General features: G+C 39.6%; 1 protein-coding gene across 1 annotated transcript in view; it reads right to left on the minus strand.

The window, feature by feature from the left end:
* The window catches only part of ptk2aa (protein tyrosine kinase 2aa), a 67450-nt gene that overhangs the window by 32221 nt on the left and 9784 nt on the right, over positions 1-25445 (minus strand). The window contains exons 2-8 of the mRNA XM_062436499.1: positions 18141-18167; positions 11416-11660; positions 9813-9982; positions 8588-8675; positions 8203-8282; positions 7697-7759; positions 4892-4946 (exon numbers count right to left, since the gene is read on the minus strand). Of these exons, the coding sequence (XP_062292483.1) occupies positions 4892-4946; positions 7697-7759; positions 8203-8282; positions 8588-8675; positions 9813-9982; positions 11416-11616 (657 nt within the window). The 5' untranslated portion in view covers positions 11617-11660; positions 18141-18167. The remainder of the gene's footprint in view (positions 1-4891; positions 4947-7696; positions 7760-8202; positions 8283-8587; positions 8676-9812; positions 9983-11415; positions 11661-18140; positions 18168-25445) is intronic.

Raw genomic sequence — 25445 nt, forward strand, 5'->3', positions numbered from 1 at the left:
CTGTGTTGAGTCCTGCTGTCTGACAATCAGCTCTCAGCCTGCTATAAACAAGCAGCAGCTTCTGTTGCTGATGCTAGTTTACCGTAAGGATGGGCCTCAGGTAGCTGAACCGTACAGCTGCCAGACAACAACTTTATGCTTCAGAGCTCATCAACAGAACTGCCTCAGTGAGCAGTGCGAGGCAGGCTGCCACTTTTTTCTTCCTCAGAGGGCAGGGGGGGTGCGTTTGTTTTACAGTTTATGCTCCCCTTACAGGAGGTCACTAAACACACCTGTAACTCATTCTCATTAAAAAGTAGGAGGCTCCACCTGGTGCCATGTCCATACTACAGCAAATCTACACAGACAGACACTGACAGATACACCACACATCCCTCATCTTCTGCATTATGGGTTAATATCTTCTTAACTTTTCAGGTTTGTTCTGTGAGCAGAGAGCAGACAGATGGGGAGCTGACATCTAGGAACCTTATTCTCCCCTTTACAATCCTCTCTCTTCATCACTCCAGACATCACAGTGCACAACATACATATACATGCAGTGTCATATATATAATCCTCTCTATCTGATGTACTGCATATATGAAGCCATCACAACTTAAAGAGATTTAACTGACAAATGACAGTTTTGATCTATTCCGACCTCTTTAATGTTGAGCTTTTATACATATTTACAGACTCATGAGCAGAATGATGAACATTAAAAATACTTTAGGTGAAACACACTCAGTACATGTGTCGAAATACACATTCACACACTGTACAAACAATCCCAAATTATAAATAGCTCTCCGTATATAGATTAAGATTAAGATTACAGGAGATTTAGTTCAGTGCAAACCAGGCTTAAAAAAAAGAAAAAACCTACAGATTTACAGTCAAAAAATGCCAACCATGCTTTGATTCCAGCTTCTCAAATGCAATGATTTGCTGTTTTTATTCATCATATATGACAGTGAATTGAATATCATAAGGTTTGGGATTGTTACTGTGGGCTCTCAGAAATTGTGAACGCATTTTTTTCAGTATTTTTTAATATTTCATACTAAGTAATTCATCAATTAAACAAGAGAATAATCAGCAGATTAAATTGTTGATTTAAATAATTGTTAGTTGAGTCCTAATTGATTAAAAAACTACAATGTAACTTGGACACAAGCAATTGACGGATCTATGGTGGGTTTTGTGAGGCCCAAAAATGATATTAACAATGGATGTACAGTATGACCCATTGTGTGTAATAAACTATTTATATAATGATTATTTAGCCATTATTTTCTTTATCCATTGTGCTGATCCACGTTCTGTTCTGCATTTGGAATAAAAGTATTAATATTAATACATTATTTCAGCGTTACAGAGCCTTAACACTGGCAGCTGTCTACTCATTAAGCCTGTGGGAAGCCTACAAACACACACTCATCTACAATGTTCCTGTGTGTTCAGCTCTGTGTGTGTTTGACATTTCAAGAGATGTGAAAACAGACTGATAACAGACATATATTTACAGAATGTGATTTGTGTGTGTGTGTGTGTGTGTGTGTGTGTGTGTGTGTGTGTGTGTGTGTGTGTGTGTGTGTGTGTGTGTGTGTGTGTGTGTGTGTGTGTGTGTGTGTATTCAGAGAGCTTGATAGGATCGCTGTTTTAATTCCTAGAATTCCTCCACACCACTCGAACACACACACACTCGAGGATATTGCCAGTCCAGTCCACCCTTCCTGAAAGGAAGTACTGCGAGTAGCTATCACTCTCCCAATCACTATGCTGTGTGGCTATAGCAACAGGCTGACCAGTTATGTAACTTTGCTGACCTGTCGCTGCACTTCTACAATATGTTTTTAAATTTGTGTAAAATCTGTTTACAGCAGGACACAATCAGAGTGTGTGTTATTGTTTCATTTACAGTGATTTGTACCAGCAGTGGTTGGAGGTAGGGTTTGGGGATTTTTGTTGTAGTTTTGGTTCAATAAGTTGCTTTATGTCTTTACTGCAGAGAATTCCAATATTACTCTGTGTCCAATTGGCTTGCTTTTTCACTGCCATAAATGTAGTGGTAAATCTAATTATACGCTATGTCTAGAAAGTTATACTGACTGAAATGAAGTCTCATTAAAAGCATCCTCCACCAATTTAGCATTGCACTCCTATATCAGAGTTAAGTTGAGCTTCATTAAAACTCAAAAGGACTGCTGCAGAAATAACTTTCCTCACTGTTATCTCAGCATACACTTATTGTGACCCTGCTGGTTTCATTTATGATATGTTAGCACTGAACTCCTGCTAATGAATGGCTGAATTATTATTTTATTAATATAAATATATATATAATTAATCTTCATGATACTGTTATCTTATAAGATACCAGGGCTGCATACAGCCCAGTTCCGCTGCAATAAATATATCAAGATAAACAGTACATAATCAAATATTGTGTTTTCTTCCTTACAAATATTTCTAACTGAAATGTACCTCATTGCAGTATCATGAAATTGGGAAAATCAATGCTTTCATAAAGTCAAATAGTAACTCAAAAATGTTATTTATCTGTCATGGGAAACAGGCTGCTCAACTCAAGCTGGAGCCGGTTGATAAAACTTTGATCTCTGAAGCCACCAAAGGTCAGTTTTACTAAACATGCTGCCCAGCCTGTCGATATAAATGAACAGACTCTGCTCTTTATAAACGCTTTCACCACAGCTACCATCAGTCACTGTTTACTACCACAGCCATCTGCTCTGGGGTGTGTGTGTGTGTGTGTGTGTGTGTGTGTGTGTGTGTGTGTGTGTGTGTGTGTGTGTGTGTGTGTGTGTGTGTGTGTGTGTGTGTGTGTGCGTGAAGTGGAGTCCATTGAGAGAGAATAATCCCATTAAATGACTACCATTCTCTTTCACTGATGTGGACGACACAAACGTAAATGACAGCTGTGGTCTCTGTCTCTAACACACACACACACACACACACACACACACACACACACACACACACACACACACACACACACACACACACACACACACACACACACACACACATATGTATGTGTGCCACAAAAAGAGGAGCAGCTGTGTCAGAATTGTATCATTTGCCTTATCATCATTTAAACATTTTTATGTGATGGAATTATGTATAAAAATTCTTAAAGGCATACACAACCAACTCGTTACAGCTGTAGTAACAATTCATTATTGATCAATATGTTTTCTCATTTAATCAATGAAATGGTTGATCAATAAAAGGCTAGTAAAGTGCCTAGACCACCAATGAATGTCTTAATGTCACATGTTTAACAGCTGAAAGCAAACACATTTGGGCAGTTTTGCATGGAAAATAGCTTATATGATTTATCAATAATCTGAGTATTAACCAAATCATTTTGTTTCAATTGAGTAATTTATCAACTTATCGTTTCAACTGATTTAATAAATAAAGACAAATTCTTTAAATCACAACATCAGTCCAGACATCTACAATCAAGTCTTATCTACCAGATTCTGGATGTCTGTGTGTTTGTGCATCTTCACGGCTTATAAAACAGGCTTCAGGGAAGTCAGTGTTGTCATTTTGGCAGAGGGAGTAGACAATGAGGGGAGGGAAAAAAGGAGGAGAGGAGAGTAAAGTAGGTAGGTGGGCAGCTGAATTCAGCAAGGCTTGACAGACAAGGGGGTGGAGTAGGGGGGACCCCAGAAGAGGACGCGCAGTGACACCTCCCCTTCCCTCCTCATTGTTGGAAAGAGAAAGTGGGTTTAAACATGACCTGAGGGTCACACACACACAAACACAGTTCCTCTCCCTCTGCAGAGCATCTGTCTGCCCGCCTGCTGACATCAAGACCTTTTCAGGTCACTGTGCTTTTCTTTCAGACACACACACACACACACACACACACACACACACACACACACACACACACACACACACACACACACACACACACACACACACACACACACACACACACACACACACACACACACACACACACACACACACACACACACACACACAAAGAGCCCCCCCAACCAATAAACGCGTGCCGTAAATTTATCACAGACACAGACACTGTTCATTATGCGTGCACACCCCAACCATCACATACAAACATAACCTGCATCCATCAAACTACAAATTAAATGAATTTTCTATTCTAACACAAATGACTCTGTCTTTCACACGCATGTTTTCAGCTTGCACCTAATGTTAAAAATTATGAACCTGAGTAGAGACTGGGTCGATTTTTGCATTTTCACATTAGTCACCTGCATAACCCATTTACAGAAGCTGCAGTTTGATATCACATGTCAAATGAGTTTTGAAGTGATATCATTACAGTGAAACGTCGAGGAGGAAATTTGCTGAGCCTCTTTCAACATGCATATGTACACTCGGAGAACTGATGCATGCTGTTTTTATATCATTTTTTATGTAATTATTTCACTCAAAGGGAATTGTGTGAAAACTTATCAGCAGAACAGAGTCTGTTTGAACTATACTCATCTTTATACGTATGTAGCATGTGTCATTTTCCTATTTTTTTCTCTTACTTGTCTCTATTCCGCTATATTTCCACGGCTGGTTGGCCAGGATTACGTTTCATTCTTGAAGAGTCTTGGACTGCTTCACACTTCGTCAGCCAGGCCAGACTGGGTCTGACAACACGTCAAGTAACACATTGAAAAATTTGGCTCAAAATGACACTCTTTGGTTTTCTTTTGGTAACTGACTAACACTTTTGGGGGGAGTGGGGGCACTATGACAGCTGCTGGTGAGTGACGGCTGAACACCAACTCAACCTTTGATCAAAAACTGTCTTATTGAAGCATTTCTTCCACAAACGGTCTACTTTTAGCAACAATACATATCCTATTTTGTGTTCTTAAAAACTAATTCTCACCTTGACTGAATCCAACAGGTCTTTTGGGAAAAAACGCCTCAAACCAACATCTTTCCTGTAAAGAGAGACAGAGAAAAAACAGGAGGAAGAGAGCATAATGTTTATTATGTTTATTATGCTGTAATTATACTGAGGAATGTTAATTGACAAGCACTTTTTGCTTTATCTGATTGCATCAGATAATTTTTTCCCCCTACTGAGAAATTACAAACAACAGCTACAGACAGAAACAGTTAGGCGGACAGGCAACTGAAGACAAACAGAAAACAGAACCAGAAAGCTAAAGTATGACTAAGTGCTGACTACAGAGCACTACTCATCTTTTCCTAAGAGATGGGGATGAAGGAAAACAGAGAGAGTAGAAAAAAGAGATTGAAAGAGAGAGGCATGGATGAGTACAAAGAGGGAGACCACAGAGACAAAGAAAGATGTGCAGAGCTAAAACAGGAAGTTAGCTAATGACTCAAACTCCTCTGGAGAAAAGACAAGTATATAGAGAGGAGAGGGAAGAGTGAAGAGAGAGTAAGGGAAAAGATGATCCTTTCTCCTAAACCATCTTTCTGATCATAATTTTGTTTTCCTTCTATGTTTAAACACTATAAACCTGACAAATGTTCTCGAAGCCAAATCTGTCTAGTCTGTCATCTGGTGAACGACAAAAAGAAAAACATAAATAAAAGTTCTCTGAAAGATGAAGCACCAAATCAAAGGCCCACGGATGAACCATTTTGCATTAGCTCAAAAACCGCAAGACCTGCAGCCAACTACACACAGCTGATCACCAACATGCACACATGTTCTGTGGCTGTGTAACGGGAACTAACCAGTCAGTAGTTTGTTTCGGGAAACCAAACAACAGTGTGGAAATACAATTACAACAAAAAACTAGCGTACCATTTGTTACTTATTATATGTACAAACAAAATGACAATATGTGCAACTAGCACTGTAACGCTAATCCTTTTTTCCTGTGATTACCTAATAACTTCCTAAAAATGTTTAAGAGGTTTCCTGGGAAGAGCTTAAATCTGGGGAAAATCAACAGTGTAAGATCAGTATGTTTTCAATTAATTGTTTCCAGTGAATTGCTAGTATTTTCTTCAGTTCACGAAAGTCAGCTTATGAAATATATGTTGAACAATTAGACATATATTGAACGAATAGTGAATAGCTTACTTTGGTTTAAAAGGAGCTTTTCTTTAAAGGAATAGTTAAACCTTTGAGGAAATGTATTGACTTTTTAATGGAGAGTTAGATGAGAGTATCGATGCCACTTTCATATCTGTCATATCCGTTTATTATTAAGCTACAGAGAGCAGCTGTTTAGCTTAGCGTAACACACAGACTGGAAACAGGGGGAACCAGCTAGCCTAACACAAAAAGGTAACAAAATCCACCAACCAGCACATCTAATGCTCACTAAGGAACACACTCAGTGATTAACATGTTTGTTTAATCTGTAAAATAACTGTAGTGTAAAAACAAAAGGATGTGATTTAATGGAGAGTTATGAGCCACAGTATTTGTTGGCTAGGAGCAACAACTTCTTAAAGTGTCCACTGGTTGTTTGGCAAGCTCACGGTAACAAAAAAACATCACTGTGACCACAAGATATCAGAAAGTTACTAGTGTTAAATAAATGAATTCCCTAAAAAGCTGAAATACCGCTTCAAAGGGCATTCCTATTTTTCCTATATTTGGTACTGAATATAGCTGTTTTTTCGGGAAACTTCTTGGAAATTGTTCATAAACTACAGACTCATGAGATAAAGCATAACCTTCTGGTCTTTTGCTTCTGGAAGAAGAAAGGAATATGAAAAACAGGGACAGAATTAATGGGTGAAATCACTGATGAAGATGAATTGCCAGAATTTTACCAACTGCCTCCAATGCCAATTGAAAATGGTCAGCAGCCATCGATAACGGCCAATGACAGCTTGGTGTATCAGAGCCCCGACAGCACTTTCCCTCTCACTCTCTCCTTGGTTTTAAATATGCATGACACAACATCTTTTCCCCCCAATCGACAGAAAGAGGCGACGAGGGAGAAATAGAGACAAAGCGAAGAGAGGAAGAAACACAGGATAAAAGCATAGAAAAATAAAGGATGGGAGCACCGTGAGGAGTGAGAGACAGAGAAGAGATTGAGAGGACGAAGAGGCCAGACAAAGGGATGTGAGCAGACAGCTGAGATAGGGAGACAGTGGGCATTCTTCTCAGCTAATTGGAGAGCTTGTTAGGCTGACGGACTGAAAGAAAGACTTCATTGGAATAGGGCAGCTCATTAGAATCAGACAGGGTTAGAGCCAAGCCTCGTTAAGGCTGCAGTTTGTTCATGTTCTCCACTGACATCCATCTACCAGAGTGCTAATAGTGGATCGACACATGGAGCAAAGCAGAGACCTTCAGCAGAGGTCGATGAACTAAAATAATGGGAATTAAACATAAGTAGTCATGTGTGTGAATACAGATACTGTGTGAAAGATTTTTCTTCACACCAGTAAATGTAAAATGTCAAATCTCAGATTGCAACTACTGTACAATTAAAAATAGTCTTGGGCAATTTCCACACAATTACCTGACATCTCTTAAATGATGTTTCACTATCCAAACTTTTCAGACCTGTTTTGGCATCCTGTACAGAAAACCTGAGAGAGGATTTTGGGGTATTGTGTTTCTGGCATATCTGCTGGGTTACAAGGCATATTTCCAGTCAGTTAGAGGAAATGAAGAGAGGGGATGTTGAGCCAGAAAGTTTGCCAGCTGGAAGTGAGGGTTCTCATTGCTCATGAAGAAAATACTTACTCCAGTAGTTCATAGTTGGATTTCTTGTCCAGGGCGTTTCCTCTCATCTCTTTGAAGAACCTCCTGGAATTTTAAACATGGAGAGATAACGAGATCAGCGTTGCTTACTGCAGCCACACCCACATGAAAAATCTTTATCAAAATCTTTCAAGTTTTTAAAATTGCATTAACACAGCACCAAAGACACACTGCAATGAAATTAAAGATTACATTTTTGAGGGTGTTGCTTTGAATAATGAATACTGGCACGAATGTTGGCAAGCGTTATCAGTGTAGCTGAAGGGCAAACAGATTGTTCGACACGAAAACAACTCAAGTGGTGCAAAAGCAACTCAAACGGTCTCTTTATTTGGTAGTTTAGACTAGAATATAGCTAAAATATACAGACTTGGCAATGTTTCAGAGTGAAAAAAGAAGTAATATAAAAAGATAATAGATATTAAAACATAAAGAGATGGACAGAATGAATTGTAAACTTGAACTCAGTGCCTTTGAGCGTGTCTCACCTGATTTCTAGACAGCCCAGTTTAAGAGCTACATCTTGCTCCACCTGTTCCCCGGTCTCCGTCATGTAATCATTCTTCACCTGGGAGACGAGACATATACATGCCACAAACTTATGTTTATAAAACAACAAATGGCAGGCCACACAAATGCACACACATTCCTACTGGCCTAGATTACATAGAGGCAAACACATACAGTCTTCTAGCAGTACCATATGTCTCAATGTGGACTGCTGGTAGAAATTAAATATGTTTGCGTGCGTGTGTGTGTGTGTGTGTGTGTGTGTGTGTGTGTGTGTGTGTGTGTGTGTGTGTGTGTGTGTGTGTGTGTGTGTGTGTGTGTGTGTGTGTGTGTGTGTGTGTGTGTGTGTGTGTGTGTACGCACCTGGTGGTAGAAGTAATTGAGTGTAGGTTTGTCTTCTGTAAACTGCTGCACAAAGCCCTTTGGGAGATATCGGATCCTTAATTCATACCTACAGAGGAGAGGAAGTGAAGGAGAAGAGGCAAAAATTACATACAGGCTGAGGCACAAGATTATAAGACCAAGAAACCAAACAAAAACACAAGAAGGCGATAACAGTGAGTAGACAGAGGAGAGAGAACTGATGGAGGCTGGTAGAGAGGCAGAGAGAGAAGGAAGTAAAAAATTAGATGCAAGAATGTAAATAAGATCATTGGCAGAGAGACATTGAGAGAGTTGTTGACTTAGTCGGACAAAGCAGGCATCTGGTTCTCTCTCTGTCTTTATGTCCACAGTGCATAAGGTCCTCACCATATAATAGTATTAGCACCACAGCAGCCACAATAATGGTAATATATACCAGTGCATTAACATCCAAACTGCCAAACCAACAGTGCACCACACACAAGGCCTCCAAACACCACACAACAGACGGGTCACACTGTTTTTCATGATGGCGTTTGCAATAAATCACTTCTGCTGGAGTAGACTGCTGAAGCTACTTGTTCAGGAAAACAGTGACTTTGTCTGACTTTACAAGGCCAAATAAGTCATGCCTAATGTCTAGGAAACTGATAATGAAGTGCAACCTCACAGCTTTCCTAGAAATGGATTTTTCGCAAGGACCTGCACACACCTTTGTGAACTTAAACTACACACTGTTTCTTAAATCATGACATTTGTGAACCTGAGCAGCTGTGGAAAAAGTACTTTCATCCATTACTTAAGTAAAAGTACTAATACTACAATGTAAAAATACTTAATTACAAATTATTAAGTAATACATTTAAAGTATTATCAGCTAAAGGTATGTAAAATCTTAACTACTACTTATCTACTACTAACTACAAACTAGCTGTCTAATAAATGCAGTTTACAATATTTCCACTTGAAATGTAGCACTTAAGTACAAATACTTTTAGTACAGTACTTTAGTACACCCACACTGCCTGTGAGCCAATCAAGTAGCTCCAAACCAACAGCACTTTAACAAAAATGAGCCATTTATGCTTCAGTAAACTCTAACTTACATAATCTTCAATATGTCGCTTTTGTGTTACATTTGTGTATCACAGTATTTACTGATATAATTGATCAAACAGCCTCGAGTTCAGTTGGCGCACAGACAGACAGACTTGTGTTCTCTCACCTCCACTCTTCAATTGGTCGTGTCTGTTCATATTTCTCTCTGACGTGGGAAACGCCCATATCTGGATGAAGCCAGTGCACTTGGTCTGTAGATTGGCTGTTGCTGAGGCGCAGGCCGAAACACGACGTCCAGCGCACTTTGTGGATGTCTAGAATCTTCTGTATGATTCCCTGGAGACAAAGAGAAAATTATTGTATTTTTATAATCAGTACTGTGAAAGATTTAGGCACAGATGTTTCGATTCTTAACTGCAAAGTGTGGTCACACCAAATATTGATTCGATTTATATTTCTTTTGTTTATTGCACTTTATTAGAAGTTAATTTGAGAAATAAAAGCTACTCGTGGCATTATTTTTCAGAGCATATTCACTTTGATTTTAGTACTGTACATTTTAAAAAACTTTCCCTGCACGGTTACACACAGTTTAAAGCAGTTATGAAACTAAACACTAGTAGTATTGGCAAAGGCATATCAGACTAAACTAAGCTAAATTACAATGCCTTTCCCCCTTTATCCATACTTACTATAATTGTTGTGGAGGACCAACACATACTGTGGTCATTTTTTTAAAATAAAACAAAATGCCCGGTGGACAAAACATTTATCCAGTCTATGAAGCCGTCAGTTTGCCAACTGTGCTAATATTTATGTCTGGCACTTTGCATCAGGTCAACTGGGGCATCAGTGTATGCATGTGTATGTGTGTAGGTGACTTCAAGCAATTTAACATGACATCCCCACCCAAACAAGTTGACAGGCATCATACACACGCGCACAATAATGCTCACAGAACCATGTGTATTGCCATGTAAAACGCTAGGGGGGTCTGACCTACATACAGGAGGAGAGGACGGGAGAGGAGACATTTGCAGTGGTGCATCTTGTATGACCACTAAAGTTTGAGCCGTATAAAGTAGTTTCTGCATGATGGCAGTGGATCTAAAAGCATACTGCTAAGTAAACCTATACTGGTACACACACAGAGGGCGTGCCCTTGGGTTAGATGTGTTTGCAAGAAAAATATTCTAATTGTGCCGAGTGTCCTTTATCAAAGCAGACAGCCAGGACATTAAGCTGAGGACATACAGCAAACATCAACCTTTAAAAAATACTGCTGGGAGCATGAAATCCACTGCAATTACTCTGCACTAAATATTGCCACTGTGAAGGTTATAAAGCTTGTAATATTCCAAATATGTCAAGCATGATATATCTTATTCGACTGTCCCAAACTTCCACTGTTGTTTGAAAACACACTGTTAAATTAGGTGACATGTTCATTTAGTACTGATCCCACATACATCATTATGCTACTGTATTACACTCACTAGAGCCATGTGTGGAAATCTGTGGTGGAAAATAGTCTTCCAACAAATTACTTCTGTTTGAGTAAAAATTAAACTAAAAACTAATAAAAGATTTAAATCTTCATCAGGAACAAATGGGCCTGATTGCTGAGCCACCAACTGGGTAGGAAACTCGAATGGTATTAAAAGACATTTCATTGGATTTGCTGCGATTTAAAAAAAAAAAAAAAAAAAAAGGAACACCAGCCTTATCCTTAAAGACTGTCAGTTTCATTCCCTTTTTTTTCTTCTTACCCTGACATCCGTTGCATCTCCATATCTGATATTGGAGGACCAGCAGCTGTTTTCGGTGTTGGTCTCAAAGTGATAGAAGACTTTCAGAACCCTGTCCACGGAGCCGGCCATGGTTCGGTCCGATCCTCCTGCGCTCAGCCGAGACTTGGCGCCTCCTAAAAGGGTATGATTCAGGTTGGGGTCCAGGTAGGGCGTCGCCATGGTTTTCCCTGCTGCCACTGCCGCTGCTAGGTGTCTGTCATATTCTGGGTGGAAGGGAAGAGAAAATCAGAAGTTGGTGAACTGAGAAAGAATCAAGTATTGAATCAAAAGGGACTAAAAGGAAGTTTTTTTGTTATAAAGATTTATTTTGGGCTTTTTTTTGCCTTTATTTAGACAGTAGCTGGCAGGAAACAGATTATATGGCATGCACGCTAACCACTCGACCACCAGGGTGCTCCAGAAGCAAAAGTTTTGAACTACTTTCCGACTGTGATAGTTCTGTCTGTTAGTAAACAACCACTATTGCCTCTTGGAAAAATCACAAGATGAGTATATTCAGGTTTCAATTAATCACTTCACCATTTAGTCTGTAAGATGTAGGAGTGCAACTAACAATCTTTTTTATTATCATTTAACAATTAGTTGCTTTGTCCAGAAAATGTCAAAAATGGTAAAAAAAAAATATTCCCAACAGTTGAAGATGACGTCCTCAAATGTAGTGGTTTGTGCTGACCAACAGTCCACAACCCATAGATATTTAGTTATCTATTATAGAGGACCAAAGAAACCAAGAAATATTCACATTTGAGAAGCTGGAATCAGAAAATGTGGACAATGTCATCTTAAAAAATGACTCAAAAAAGATTATCAAAATAGTTTGTGATTAATTTAACAGATGCAGCTCTAGTGAAATGTGATACAAAACTATATAATTTTCTGTCATACATGACCAAGAAAAGCAGCAAATCTTCACAAACCAGAAGTTTGAGCTATTTTTGGCATATTTAACTAAAGAAATAGTGTACGGTAGACTATATAATTCAATTCATTTTCATTTATATAGAACCAAAACACAACAAGTAATCTCAAGGTACTTTTCACATAAAGCAGGTCTAGATAACACTGCTTAATTGAATTTAAAGAGACCCAGCATTCCCCCATGAGCAGCACTTGGCGACGGTGGCAAAGAAAAACTCCCTTTTAACAGGAAGAAACCTCAAGTAGAACCGGGCTCTAGGTGGGCTGCCATCTGCCTTGATCTGTTGATAGTCTAATAACTGACTAATGCTACATATTTTCTTCTCCACTCTGCTGTTGGTTACAATTTGAAGCACTTATGCTGCGGACTTGAATCCTGCCCTACTTGAAACTAACTGTACAGCTTGACGTCACATTAAACTGCAGCAAGATGAAAAACACTAAACAATGAGACACCGGAGAGAGAAATAAAGAGAGAGGTGCTGTCCAGGTCAAGGCTCGGTGTATAATCACCCAAGTCTACGACAGAAAGAAGACAATGCACCTCGGCAGCCATTTTTCCTGTAGAAGAAGTCCTGACATTGACACACTTCCTGGAATTTCATGGCAACTACCTCTTCCAGGGATGAGTGTGGCATGTGTGTGTGCTCAGATGTAATCCTGACGCTGTGTAGAGAAAGATACTGAGATATCTCTTTCACTCTCTTTTTCTGTTTCCTTTTCTTCCTGTTTTTCTCCTCTCTCCTCCATTAAAGGAAAATTGATATGTTCTAGTAGGTAATTACACCTGAGAGAGAGGGAGAGAAAGAGCGGATACACAAACACACACAGACGCATAAACACACACATAACTCAGAGGAAAGACTGCAAAGTTGTTGATGGATATATCACAGCAAGATAAAAATGTGCTCCCGAGTTTCTTCGCCAATTTTAAATGGTAATGACCTTAAAGTCAACAAATCACTCCACTGGCTTTCAGCACTCTAAGCAGTCTCTCTGTCTCTGTCACACACACACACACAAACACACACTTCTGCAGAGCAACGGTAGCTTTGGCTGTACACCAAGTCAGTTCCCATGGAGTCAGATGTCACCCTGCAGAGGGGCTTCATGCTAGTTTTGTGTGTGTGTGTGTGTGTGTGTGTGTGTGTGTGTGTGTGTGTGTGTGTGTGTGTGTGTGTGTGTGTGTGTGTGTGTGTGTGTGTGTGTGTGTTTGTGTTCTTGTTAATGTGTGTTAAAAAGAGATTTCATTCATACCTCTGGCCCAACACATGGGGAAGGGGCTACAGCCACTCGTTACCATGGAAATGCATGTCTGTCTCTGCCCGTGTCCGTCTGTGCCGTAGACGGACAGGCAGCTTGTAGCTTCACAACCACGCATCGCACATGACACATGCGACACACTTCTCGTGTGCAGAGGTTACATAAATAAACACACACACATAGACTAAAATCCTGACACAACTGCAAGGACACTCAATACTAAACACAAACACACACACACACACACACACACACACACACACACACACACACACACACACACACACACACACACACACACACACACACACACACACACACACACACACACACACACACAGAGAGTCTCCGAGGCAGATGTCTCCAACTTTTGTCAATAGCTTGCTTTGCCAAAAGTTTCTTCCAGAGGGATAACAGCAGAGATCCTCAAAAAGGTCAATATTTCTGGTCTTCGTAGAGAGTCTGAAGATGCTACAGAAAACACTTTAAAAGCAGGAGCAGAGGACACATAATTGTCAGCTTTGATCCATCAAAAAAACACTGGAAAATGGGCATGTCCTCTTAGAAATTCTTCCTTTAAAAGAGCCTGTTTACTGTCTGTCAAGTCTTGTCTTTTGAATCTTTTCCTGAAATATCCCCAGAGATGTAAAGTCACTTCCATCCACAAACTTCTCTCCTCTTCCGCTTCTCTTTTACTCCTCAGCGGCGCCTCTCTTGATGGAAACACACTGTTTGTTTATCGGCCGATTTCTTGCCACATGCCTGCACTCCATAGTTACACAGTTGCCGTGGAAGTGTCAAGCGGCCATTGCTTAGGAGAGTCCCCCGTGATGGTGAGAAGACTGCTCCTCCAACAAAAAGTTCACAGCCAAATCCAACTTGTGCAGTGTTGATCGAACACACATTCAGTCGGTTAGTGGTCGCATAGACGGATAGGCGATTACTGCACTCAGTGGGAAACAAACTGAAATTTATCTTCTTCTCTGAGAAACAGAAAATGAGGGGAAAGAGTGCGCCAGACAAACAAAAGCAACAGAGACACAGGGGAAGAGAGAGGCAGAGAAGTGCAGAGACACTGGGAAAGGCAGCGATTGTTTCGGGATGAATGAGAGGAAAAGGAGGACAGAGCAGAGCGACTGAAAGTTGAGTGGGGAATGAGAGCGGCTGCTGGAGGAGCAGGAGGAGCCAGAAACTATTAATATGCTAATCTCGCTGGTCTCTTGTGTTGAATGAAAAACCCCTCCCACCTCTGTTTATGAAGCTGACCTCAGAACAGCCCCGTATGTTTGACTAACAAAGAGGAAAAAAAGAGAAAAATCCATTCATTTAACTACTTTAAGTACTGCATATTAAGCAGGAAACTATTGTATGTACTGAAGATAAATCAAAAAGCAAATGCAAAAATAAAGGCAGGGCAGAAAAAGTACAAAACTAGATCTCTATCATCTCCCACTGTAGACACACTCCTCCCAAAACACATTTAAGATTAAATAAATAATTTTTTTGATAACAGACATGATCAAACCTTCAGGGCCTGCACTGGATTCTGGTTGTCTTAATGGCAAACCCAGACAGGACAAATCATATTGTTCTGTCTTTCTAACCAGAATATATAAAAATGAATAAATCAAATGGAAAAATGTTCCCCCCAAAAAGCAGAAGAGAGAGAAGAGACGAGCGGCCATTGCCCTGACTGTGCCCAGCATGCAAACTAGCAGCTGCAATCAATATCCCAATCACTCCACTTCCAAACCCGAAGGTCTCAATCAAATCACACTTCATAGTGCGAGCTCACTCAACCTGTGCTTTGGGTTCATGCTATCTTCACTGCTATCTCTCACAAAAGGCTCGTCTCTGAGGCGGTGTGCCTCCAATACCCTGCAGACAAGTGGCACCTACTGCTCTCAGTGTAACTGCTAACCAGATGCCAGCCTCCATTCATCAAACAGACATTTATATGGCTGAAGACGTCCTCGACTGAAGAGCTCAACAGAGTTCAAAGAATTACTGCACACAAAGCAAATGCACAGAAACTTGTATTTTTAATGCTGCCTGATGCGAGGCAGCATTACAACTTATACCATAAGAGGAGCTTGATGAACACTGTTTAGTGTGTGTGTGTGTGTGTGTGTGTGTGTGTGTGTGTGTGTGTGTGTGTGTGTGTGTGTGTGTGTGTGTGTGTGTGTGTGTGTGTGTGTGTGTGTGTGTGTGTGTGTGTGCATGTGTGCGTGTGCGCACTATTGAAAGCCTTTTGTCAGAGGGCCGGATGTTGCCATGAATGAGAAGAGCTCTTTTGGGACTAAGCCAAAGCCTCTCTCTCTCTCTCCATCTTGATTTTGTGCTTATAAACATGATTATTTTAGCAGGGGAGTGGAAATGCTACACCTATGACCTTCTAAATGCAAATAAATACTGAAAGGTGCAGATAATCCTCTGAACTGTAAATGTTACTTTAATGTATTCTTGTACATGTTTTATCAGTGAGTGATCGGTGTATTCACTTCCATGCCTTGAAGTTAAAATACAAAGGCAATTTGAATTACAAACGTTTTTCACAAAGAAAATCTTGCTTATAATCATTATTATTCTCAGAACTAAATTTAATGATGAAAATGTATTGATGACATCTATTCATGCAAACTGTTTATGTCGAGTATACAGCTTCCTCCCTTAATATTGTATTTACGATGTAATTAATTTCCATTGCTGTTAAAACACATTTTTTTAGTGTCAAGCCTTCTTAAGTGATTGATATTAGGTATAATTTAACATCATCTCAAAATATGGGTTTGACTCCTGCATGTCCTCTGGCCTTGCATTTGATCAAATAAAGCATAAAAAACTGTTATTATCTTTGAAACACACTCAATAAATGGTGCTTCTGCATTGTCACTTCCACTTTTATTTCAGCACGACCTCACAGCTGGCAACAAAGTACTGTTAAATAATACTCCAGAGGGGGAATTCATCTACACTGACAAGTAAAAAGCTGGAAAATATCAGATGAATAAATGACTCTAGCTGAATAAATGATGAATAAATGACTCTAGCTGATACAAAAAGCATTAAAACATGTCACTCACACAGTTGTGGACGACCCAATTCCTAAATAGCATTACAAGATTTCCTGTGTTGTTTTCTGGGTCAACAAATCAAAAAAAAGGGAGCCATAGATGTTAACGAGGCAGCACATACTTAATTAATGTTTTGCAACTGGGCAGCAAGACCTTCTTTCATGGTGTGATGCCACAACATGTAAACATGCTCCCCTGCTGCTGCTGCGACTTTTAGCCATATTGAAATAAACATATTTTGTCTCTGGTATCTACAGTGTCAAGATTACAATTAGTCACACACTCTCATCTACAGCGATGTTCAGTCTCTGCCTCACTCCTGCCTCCGCTAATGAGACCAAAACACACTTGCACACATAAATAGTCCCACTCTCGGTTTTCTCTCTTGTTTAATTGTCTTATGAAATCACAAATATGACTCACGTAAATACACATCATTAGTGTACTGTGATTATAAACTAAGGCTGTCAACAGAAACGGAAACACAGACACAACAAAGCAGCATATAACTAGAAAAGAGCGCTCATTAGAGTGCAGATCTCCGCCAGGTCTGTACAGGCAAGATGGCAACGAAGTTAACAAAATCAGGGATTATTCATCCTGTATTGTGCGTAATCTTAGTGAACAAACACAAATAACAAATATTATTTTAATTAATCTCCAGACACTCCAGTAAGAATATTTGAGATTTGAGACACGATAAAGGCCAAAATGTGGGTAAGCCTCGTTTTAAGACTAGCCGACTGCCGGAAATGTCTTTTGCCATGTTGTACTGCATGAATTCACAACACAACCTGCTCTCAAGGTACCGAAATTTAGCAACGATTGATCTAATGTGGCAACAAAGCATGACTGGTTGTCACTAGCAGAAACAAGAGTCCAGAAGATAAAGCAGCTGTTGATCAGTTGCCGGCTAACAGCGGCGAGGAGTCAGCAGTCAATGGTGTTATAAAAGAGGTTTTTAAAAAATTGTGAATGGCCGCAACCACAAGAGGTCGTTTAGCCTACGGTCATAAATGTGAACAAAAAATATTAGGCTGATGGGTCCAGTAGTATGCAAGATTAGCTGTGGACACACACACACACACACACACACATGACCAAACACATGATACCCTGCTGGCTTATGCCTGGCGGAGACAATTAATCATAAATAGACTGAAATTTTAAAAAAAACTCATAATACTGACAGTTGTTTTTACTGTATGTATTTACTTCTACACTAAACTTACTACTGTAAGTGATCAAATATACAGAAATGAAACTTTTTCTCGTCTATTCTCTAATTTAGAGCCTCCTGGTGGTCACATGACACCGCTTGAGCCGCTGCCATTAGGAACTGTTTGTGAGTGAACAAAGCAGCTGTAAGATCATCTATACTGTATGTAGCAGCTATAGATCATAAAACACGAGAGTCCAGCTACTCACCTGTGTAGTAGGCAATCCTGGAAATATCTGAAATACAAAAAAGAAAAGAAAAATTAGTTACTTAACTTGTTAAATTTTGAGCCACTGCATTAAATAAATCATCAGATCACTTCAACAGCAGGTGATTACAGGTGACTCTGGTTTAAAAATAATTCATTGGGTATATTTCAAAGTATAAAAAAATGTATATCTCTTTGTTACATGATTAACCCCAACCAAGCCAGTTCATTTAAAGAGCTGATTTAAAAAGGGGAGAAATGCCAGAAAGGACAGAGTTCATGTGTTCAGACCTCGCAGCTGTGAGATGCTGCAGTGAGTTCATATACCCTCTTTGATTTAAAAAGGTAGACTTTGAGATATGTGATGTTTTTAGAGTTAACATGCCTATACACTGTTGAACACAACAGTCTAATCGCCAGTTTTAAGGCTAGATCATGTCAGATAAATACATGACTAAATTAAACAGAAAAACTATTTTGATAATCAAAAAACGATTTAAGTAATTTTATAAGGAAAAATGCCAAATATTTGTTGTTTGCAGGTTCTCAAATGTGAGGATTGTAAACTTATGTGTGTCATACATGAGATTAAAACTGAATATCTTTGGATTTTTGACTGTTGATTTGATAAAATCAAAGATAGTTGAAGACATTGCCTTGGGCTTTAATAAATTATAATTGCACCTTTTTAATGAAATAATTACAGTAATGGTTAGCTGCAGCTCTGGTTAAATCTAGAACATACTTGTTTGGCTGCACTTAGGCTGTTTCTTTTATACGTATACGAACGTTAAGTATAACATGTTGAGTTTACATGTTTTTAACTTCCTGTTTTGAATTGATTCAAACAACCAGCTTGCTTGACGCATAGGTCTGCTCGAGGAGCTGTTGAAATTTTGGAGGTGGGTGCACTGGCTTCTCTGCAGCCTATGATTATACCCACTAACAGTCTTCTCTGCATAAACCTGCGCAGATGTTTTTGTGTATCTTTGGAGAACCATAAATCCAGTTTTAGAAGGAGCAGTCTTATCAATTTACTATTTGTTTTACTCTTTATTCCTCATTCCTGCTTCTTTTTCAATAGAGTTACCTTATGTGCATACATACATAGGCCATATATTTGAAACACAAAGTTACAAATATCAATGCTACAGACTGCACAAAATGCTCATTTGATTGTACACTGGTAGACAAAGCGACTGCGTCATTATCGAACGAAGGTGCATTACACCGATACAGCTCCCAAACTCCCACAGGAAGACCAGGAGAAGCCTTCTGGGTACTTGACACCCAGTTGGATCAGAGATACAGTGGTGTGTAGGCAGAGGTCAGGAGGATAAGTACATAAGTGCTTTAGACACCCTATTGTGTGCACATATATATGCAGGCACACAAAACACACACTCTTACAGGGCGGTGAAATGACAGCAGGGGTCATCAACAAAGATGATGTAATGCTGAGAAGAAAACCCAGCAAAAGGAAATGCCAACAAGGTGACTCATTTTATGTGTGTGTGTGTGTGTGTGTGTGTGTGTGTGTGTGTGTGTGTGTGTGTGTGTGTGTGTGTGTGTGTGTGTGTGTGTGTGTGTGTGTGTGTGTGTGTGTGTGTGTGTGTGTGTGTGTGTGTGTGTGTGTATTATGGATGAACTCTTTGAAATATGAAACCAGGAGCAGTGTGTGTGCGTGGTAGTGGCAGCAGGAAGGAGGTGCAAATATGACACCGTTAAGTTAACCACTGAAAATCTGACTCATCTCACACATCTTCCTTTTTATAAGTAAAGGCAAAGATGAACATTATAATAAATTGTTCAACTACATCTATATCCTAAGTGCCTAAACCAGATCATGGTAAAGTGATACGAGCCGATTTATAACGGCAGAATCGGTCTCAAAGTGTCTATAATTACATCTACATAGATCTGAAACCTACAGACACCATCTGTTGTGTGGATGCTGCGATAGCTTCAGTCTGCCTGCTTGTCTTTCTCAGTGTAAGTGAAGTGCTCTGCAACCGTGTTTGCACTGCGGTGGTCTAAACACTGTAGGTGACCTTTTCCTGTCTGAAAAAAAAGATGAGACAGCACCTGAAGAGCCGGAAAAAAGGCAGTCAAACTTTATTAAATGATTGATTAAAACACACTGTCGGCCTACATACTTATTTAATTTGGCTTTTGGCTCTTTTTACACACAATTTATTGATACATATCATCAGCAACACCACAAATTATAGTTTACTGTGTGAAATCTCTCAATGAAATACTTATAGGAGTGCTAGCACGGTGCTAATTACATATCAGCTTGTTTAACCGCCTCCACTGCACATATTTTAAAAAGGGGGCCCTCAGTCTCTCTTTAGTGTGAACACACTTGCCACTAGACTGGCAGGCAGCCCAAAACACCTGCTCCTCAAGCTGTCCCCAAGATCCAGACACACAGAGGAGAGGAGCAAGGATTGATGTTACAGTTTTATACAGAAATGTTAGCATCTATCCCTGTTATTAATTAGTATTTGTTGTAAAATGGATGATATATTTTAAAGTCTGTGTCCTGAATCTGAAAGTAAATCCATGACATAAAATCCTTTCACTGACACCAGCTGTTTTCCTACTGTGCGTGTGTGTGTGTGTGTGTGTGTGTGTGTGTGTGTGTGTGTGTGTGTGTGTGTGTGTGTGTGTGTGTGTGTGTGTGTGTGTGTGTGTGTGACATGCACCGGCTATTGTGGCATACAACAAGTAAAATAAAAAGAGGAGTTCAAGCAGCACAAATCCTGCTGCAAGTCTTACGCCAAAACACAAACAGCTGCTGTCAGAATTACAGCTCTGCTCACTGAAGAAGACAAAAGAAAACTGCTGATAAACAAATGTGGACGCATGTGTTTATCACTAACCTGAAAGTTTCTTCTGCATTTGTTTAATACTTGTTGGCGCTTTTTGTTTGGTATATGTTGGACAGAATGAGCCTGTGTTAGTAAGAGGTGAGTATGTGGGTACTCTTACTGTACGTACTACAGGTCTAAAAAAAAAAAATCTGTCAGCAAACACCTTTAAAGACAGATGGATCTAAACACAGACACACAAACAAAGTAAAAAACCCACTTTGATGCAAAAAAAAAAAAAGGAAACAAAAATCACAGAGACATGATAGTCTCAATGTCTGCAAGCTGTGTATAATTGCGCGTTAACCACAGGTTTTTTGGTATGGATAATTAGAACAATCAAGAGACAGTCTGCTGTACAGCGATGTCTTTGATCAGTAGTTTACTGGAAATCATAGATTGAGGAAGTCAGAGTAGACATATTTATTTACTCAGGATAGTGGTGAACTTTAAAGAGCCTCAAATGAAACACAAAACCCAACCTGAGGGGTTTTTAAAAAAGCAGGAATTTGATTATATTACAACATAAAAAAGTCTGTTGCTGCTCAGTTCTCATCATCAAAATGAAAATGACTGTTGTTAGTGCAAGATGTGTGTTTTAAAATCACATTATTTTAAGTAGCAACTTCCTTTGCATCTGTATATTTGTGTCCCAAACACTTTTTTTTCCACAAGCAAAAACATAACAGTTCTCCTGCAGGAATTAAATGAATTAACCCGAGGAGAGCAGTCAGCTGTTCTGCCTCGTTGCTCTGTGCGTAATGTTCAACCTTCAAGCTGAGTTGGCACACGCTGATGAGGGTGTGTGTGTGTGTGTGTGTGTGTGTGTGTGTGTGTGTGTGTGTGTGTGTGTGTGTGTGTGTGTGTGTGTTTGTGTGTGTGTGTGTGTGTGTGTGTGTGAGTGAGTGTTGTGTGTGTGTGTGTGTGTGACCCTATGGACAAAGGGGTGTTACTGGAGCGTGCAGTCTTACAATGCAACAACATGATGCCTGAGGCACCAATCACACCTGCCAGTCATACACAAACACACAAACACAAACGCACAGTGGTGTGTTTGTGCTTGAAATCATATTTTTGTAGGCGAAGATTTTATAACAAAGTTTCAGTCTTGACATGTCATTTTATTGAAGCGAGGGTAGTATTTTTCATGACTCAATTTAGAGCGAAAAAGATCAATTATACCACCATGGTCGGCTGAGTTCTTTGTAGATATGGCTGCATAGATAATTTATTCAAACAGGATCACATGTGCCTTTTTCTGATGTCATTATTCACATTCAGATAAAGACTGTGCAATTATTCAAAACCTGTCACACTGACATCAAATAAAATGCACTGCACACACACATACACACACACAAAGACACAGATGATGCATAAGTGTAGATAAGTCCAACACGAATGCAACATAATAAGGTCACGTAAACGCATGACTGCTCATACACATTTATCTGCACAAGCACACACACACTGCACACTGCGCTCACTGTGACGCACACATTCATTCAAGTGTGTACAGTTCAGGTGCAGTGATAAAGCTAACTGGTTTACTGGAGCGGCACACATGTTTCTATATCACGCTCAGACCAGATACACTTTGTATAATTCAACACAACAGATTTAGGGCGAAAGAAGTGTCGAGATAGCTTAAGCTCTAAGCAGATGTTTTTTTTAAATGATATCAGCCTCTTGATGTGCAAAATAAACCAATTAAAGTTCGGGGGGGGGGGGGGGGGGGGGGGGTTGCAGAAGAAAGAAATCAAATGTAATATTAAATACTGAAATCTGAAGCTGTGTGAGAGCAAACACAATCCTGGCCTACTGTAATTTTAAAATCTCAGGAGGCACAATATTCGTTAAAGTCGAAATGTGTGTCAAAATACCATTTTAAATTCAATATTTTGCTGCAGGGACGTCCTGACCTAGACATCATATTCTACACACTTAAATAAACATCTTTGATTGGTACATCTCGGTTAAAATCACACTATAATAACTTTAATATGTTTTTCAATGAAAATTACAATAAAGATGTAAAAATGATCATTCCCTCTAATATCGCAAATCATATCACGATTGCAATATCAGTCAATGTAACTGCATTTAGATACTTTTAGAGTAGTGTTTGACCAGGCTAATGCATTGTAAAATGTATTTTTAAATACACTAAAAATAGCTAACAAAAGATACACTTCTAATCCTTCATGTGGGAGCCGCTGTATGCTTCTTGTTTAGCAAATTCCCATCAATAATGAACAAAATTACAATATTAAAACGCTGAAATATAGATGATCTAACCTAGAAACAAAATGCCGTAAGGGGGATTGTCTACATGCCTACATTTTCACACACACACACATAAAAATGTGCACAAAATTACACACTAACACCTACACGCAGAGCCACATCAGAATTATTCTACAAATGGATGCACACTTGTATTCAAACACAACCCACTAATTTGACACACACATGATCTCTGCCTGCCACACACACACACACACACACACACACACACACACACACACACACACACACACACACACACACACACACACACACACACACACACACACACACACACACACACACACACACACACACACACACACACGCAGCCACTAATCAACATCACTACACATGCATACTTTAAGCTGAAGCCTCCTACATACAGACACACAAACACATCTCCTCCTTTTTCACTGCTAACACGCACATAACTACACACTCTATCATAAGCATGGCAGATGGCACTATAGGTCTAACAATATCACTTAATTTACTCTGTAATCATTGGGTCTGTAAAATTTCTCAATCGATGAATCATTTGGTTCATAAAAAGTCAAACTTACACCTTCGAATGATTTTTTTGTTGACCAGTCCAAAACCCAATTTTATTACAGAGAGAAAAGCAACAAGATTATAACAATTGTCTTTTGTGAACCAGCAAATATATAACTTGTAAAAAAAAGACTTAATCATTCATCTAAATGAGTTGTCAAAATGGTCAATCGACTAATCGATTTGGTGTAGTTCTTCTTCTCTAGTTTCAATGAAGTGTAACTGTGTTCATGTGCATGCACATTTGTGTACTGTGTAGGTTTGCCACTTTCTTCTACTCTTCCTCCTATTCCTCCCTCACATCACAATCATCATCATCACAATTATAAATACCCCAAATCTAAAATACTAAAGCCAAAGACAACAATAGTTTTCCAATTTGTACTTTTTAATCAACCAGTAATGACAAAATTGTTCTTTAATTTCAAAACTTAACACATCTAAACCTTTCCAGTATGTACAGTATTTTAAACACACACACACAAAGTTTAGAGTATTGATACTGCAGCCTGAAAACACAGATATGGTTTATATATATATGTTTAAACGCACTCTAAACAAACACAACTTACACATGCATAAACATACATGCATACATAACACGTGTCCACCCACACACAGACATCCTTACCATGGTATAGTCCTTCCATTTAAAGTCCCGAAGAGAAGAGAAGAGAAGAGAAGAGAAGAGAAGAGAAGAGAAGAGAAGAGAAGAGAAGAGAAGAGAAGAGAAGAGAAGAGAAGAGAAGAGAAGAGAAGAGAAGAGAAGAGAAGAGAAATGAGTGTGATCCCCCACAGCTGACAGGCAGCTATATTGGGAAAGCCAAAATCCCGGGCTTCTGTGGTCTCTGGGCTAGTGCTGTGCTAGCCAGCTAACTCTGTAATGATGGCTAATGTCAGCTTAAGCTTAAAACTCAGCCTCCTCTTCCTCCCTCTACTACTACTACACTGACACACAGACACAGAGCAGCGAGAGTGGGAGTAGAGCAAAGGGATAGAGAGATAGACAGAGACAGAGTGAGAGAGAAAGAGAGGAGCCTATGACCGTGAAGGGGGGGGGGGGGGGTGTAAGAGAGAGATGGAGGAAGAAGGGGGAGGAGGAGTGGTGTCTTTGTCTCCCAGGAGAGGGAGGGAGTGAGCCAGATGTATAAGACACAGAGAGAGAGAGAGAGAGAGAGAGAGAGAGAGAGAGAGAGAGAGAGAGAGAGAGAGCTAGTGAGGAGGGAAAGACAAGAAAAAGAGGTGGAAAGAGATGATGCAACAACTGCAAGAAAAGAAGTTAGAAAGAGGGAGGAAAGGAGAGAGGAGTACAAAGAGAGAGGAGTGTAACAATACAGAAAAACAATAAAAGAAAGTGAAGAGGCACTAATGCAGGGGAGGAAAACAGAGCTGAAACTGACATAACGAGAGAGGGAGGATGGAGTATGGGTTATTAAAGCACTGTGTGTGTGTGTGTGTGTGTGTGTGTGTGTGTGTGTGTGTGTGTGTGTGTGTGTGTGTGTGTGTGTGTGTGTGTGTGTGTGTGTGTGTATGTTGCCTTTGGCTATTCTGCCTCTCTGACACAGACGCACCCCTGAGGAGACACTCAA

The sequence above is a fragment of the Scomber scombrus genome, chromosome 16, assembly GCF_963691925.1.
Source record: "Scomber scombrus chromosome 16, fScoSco1.1, whole genome shotgun sequence".
NCBI lineage: Eukaryota > Metazoa > Chordata > Actinopteri > Scombriformes > Scombridae > Scomber > Scomber scombrus.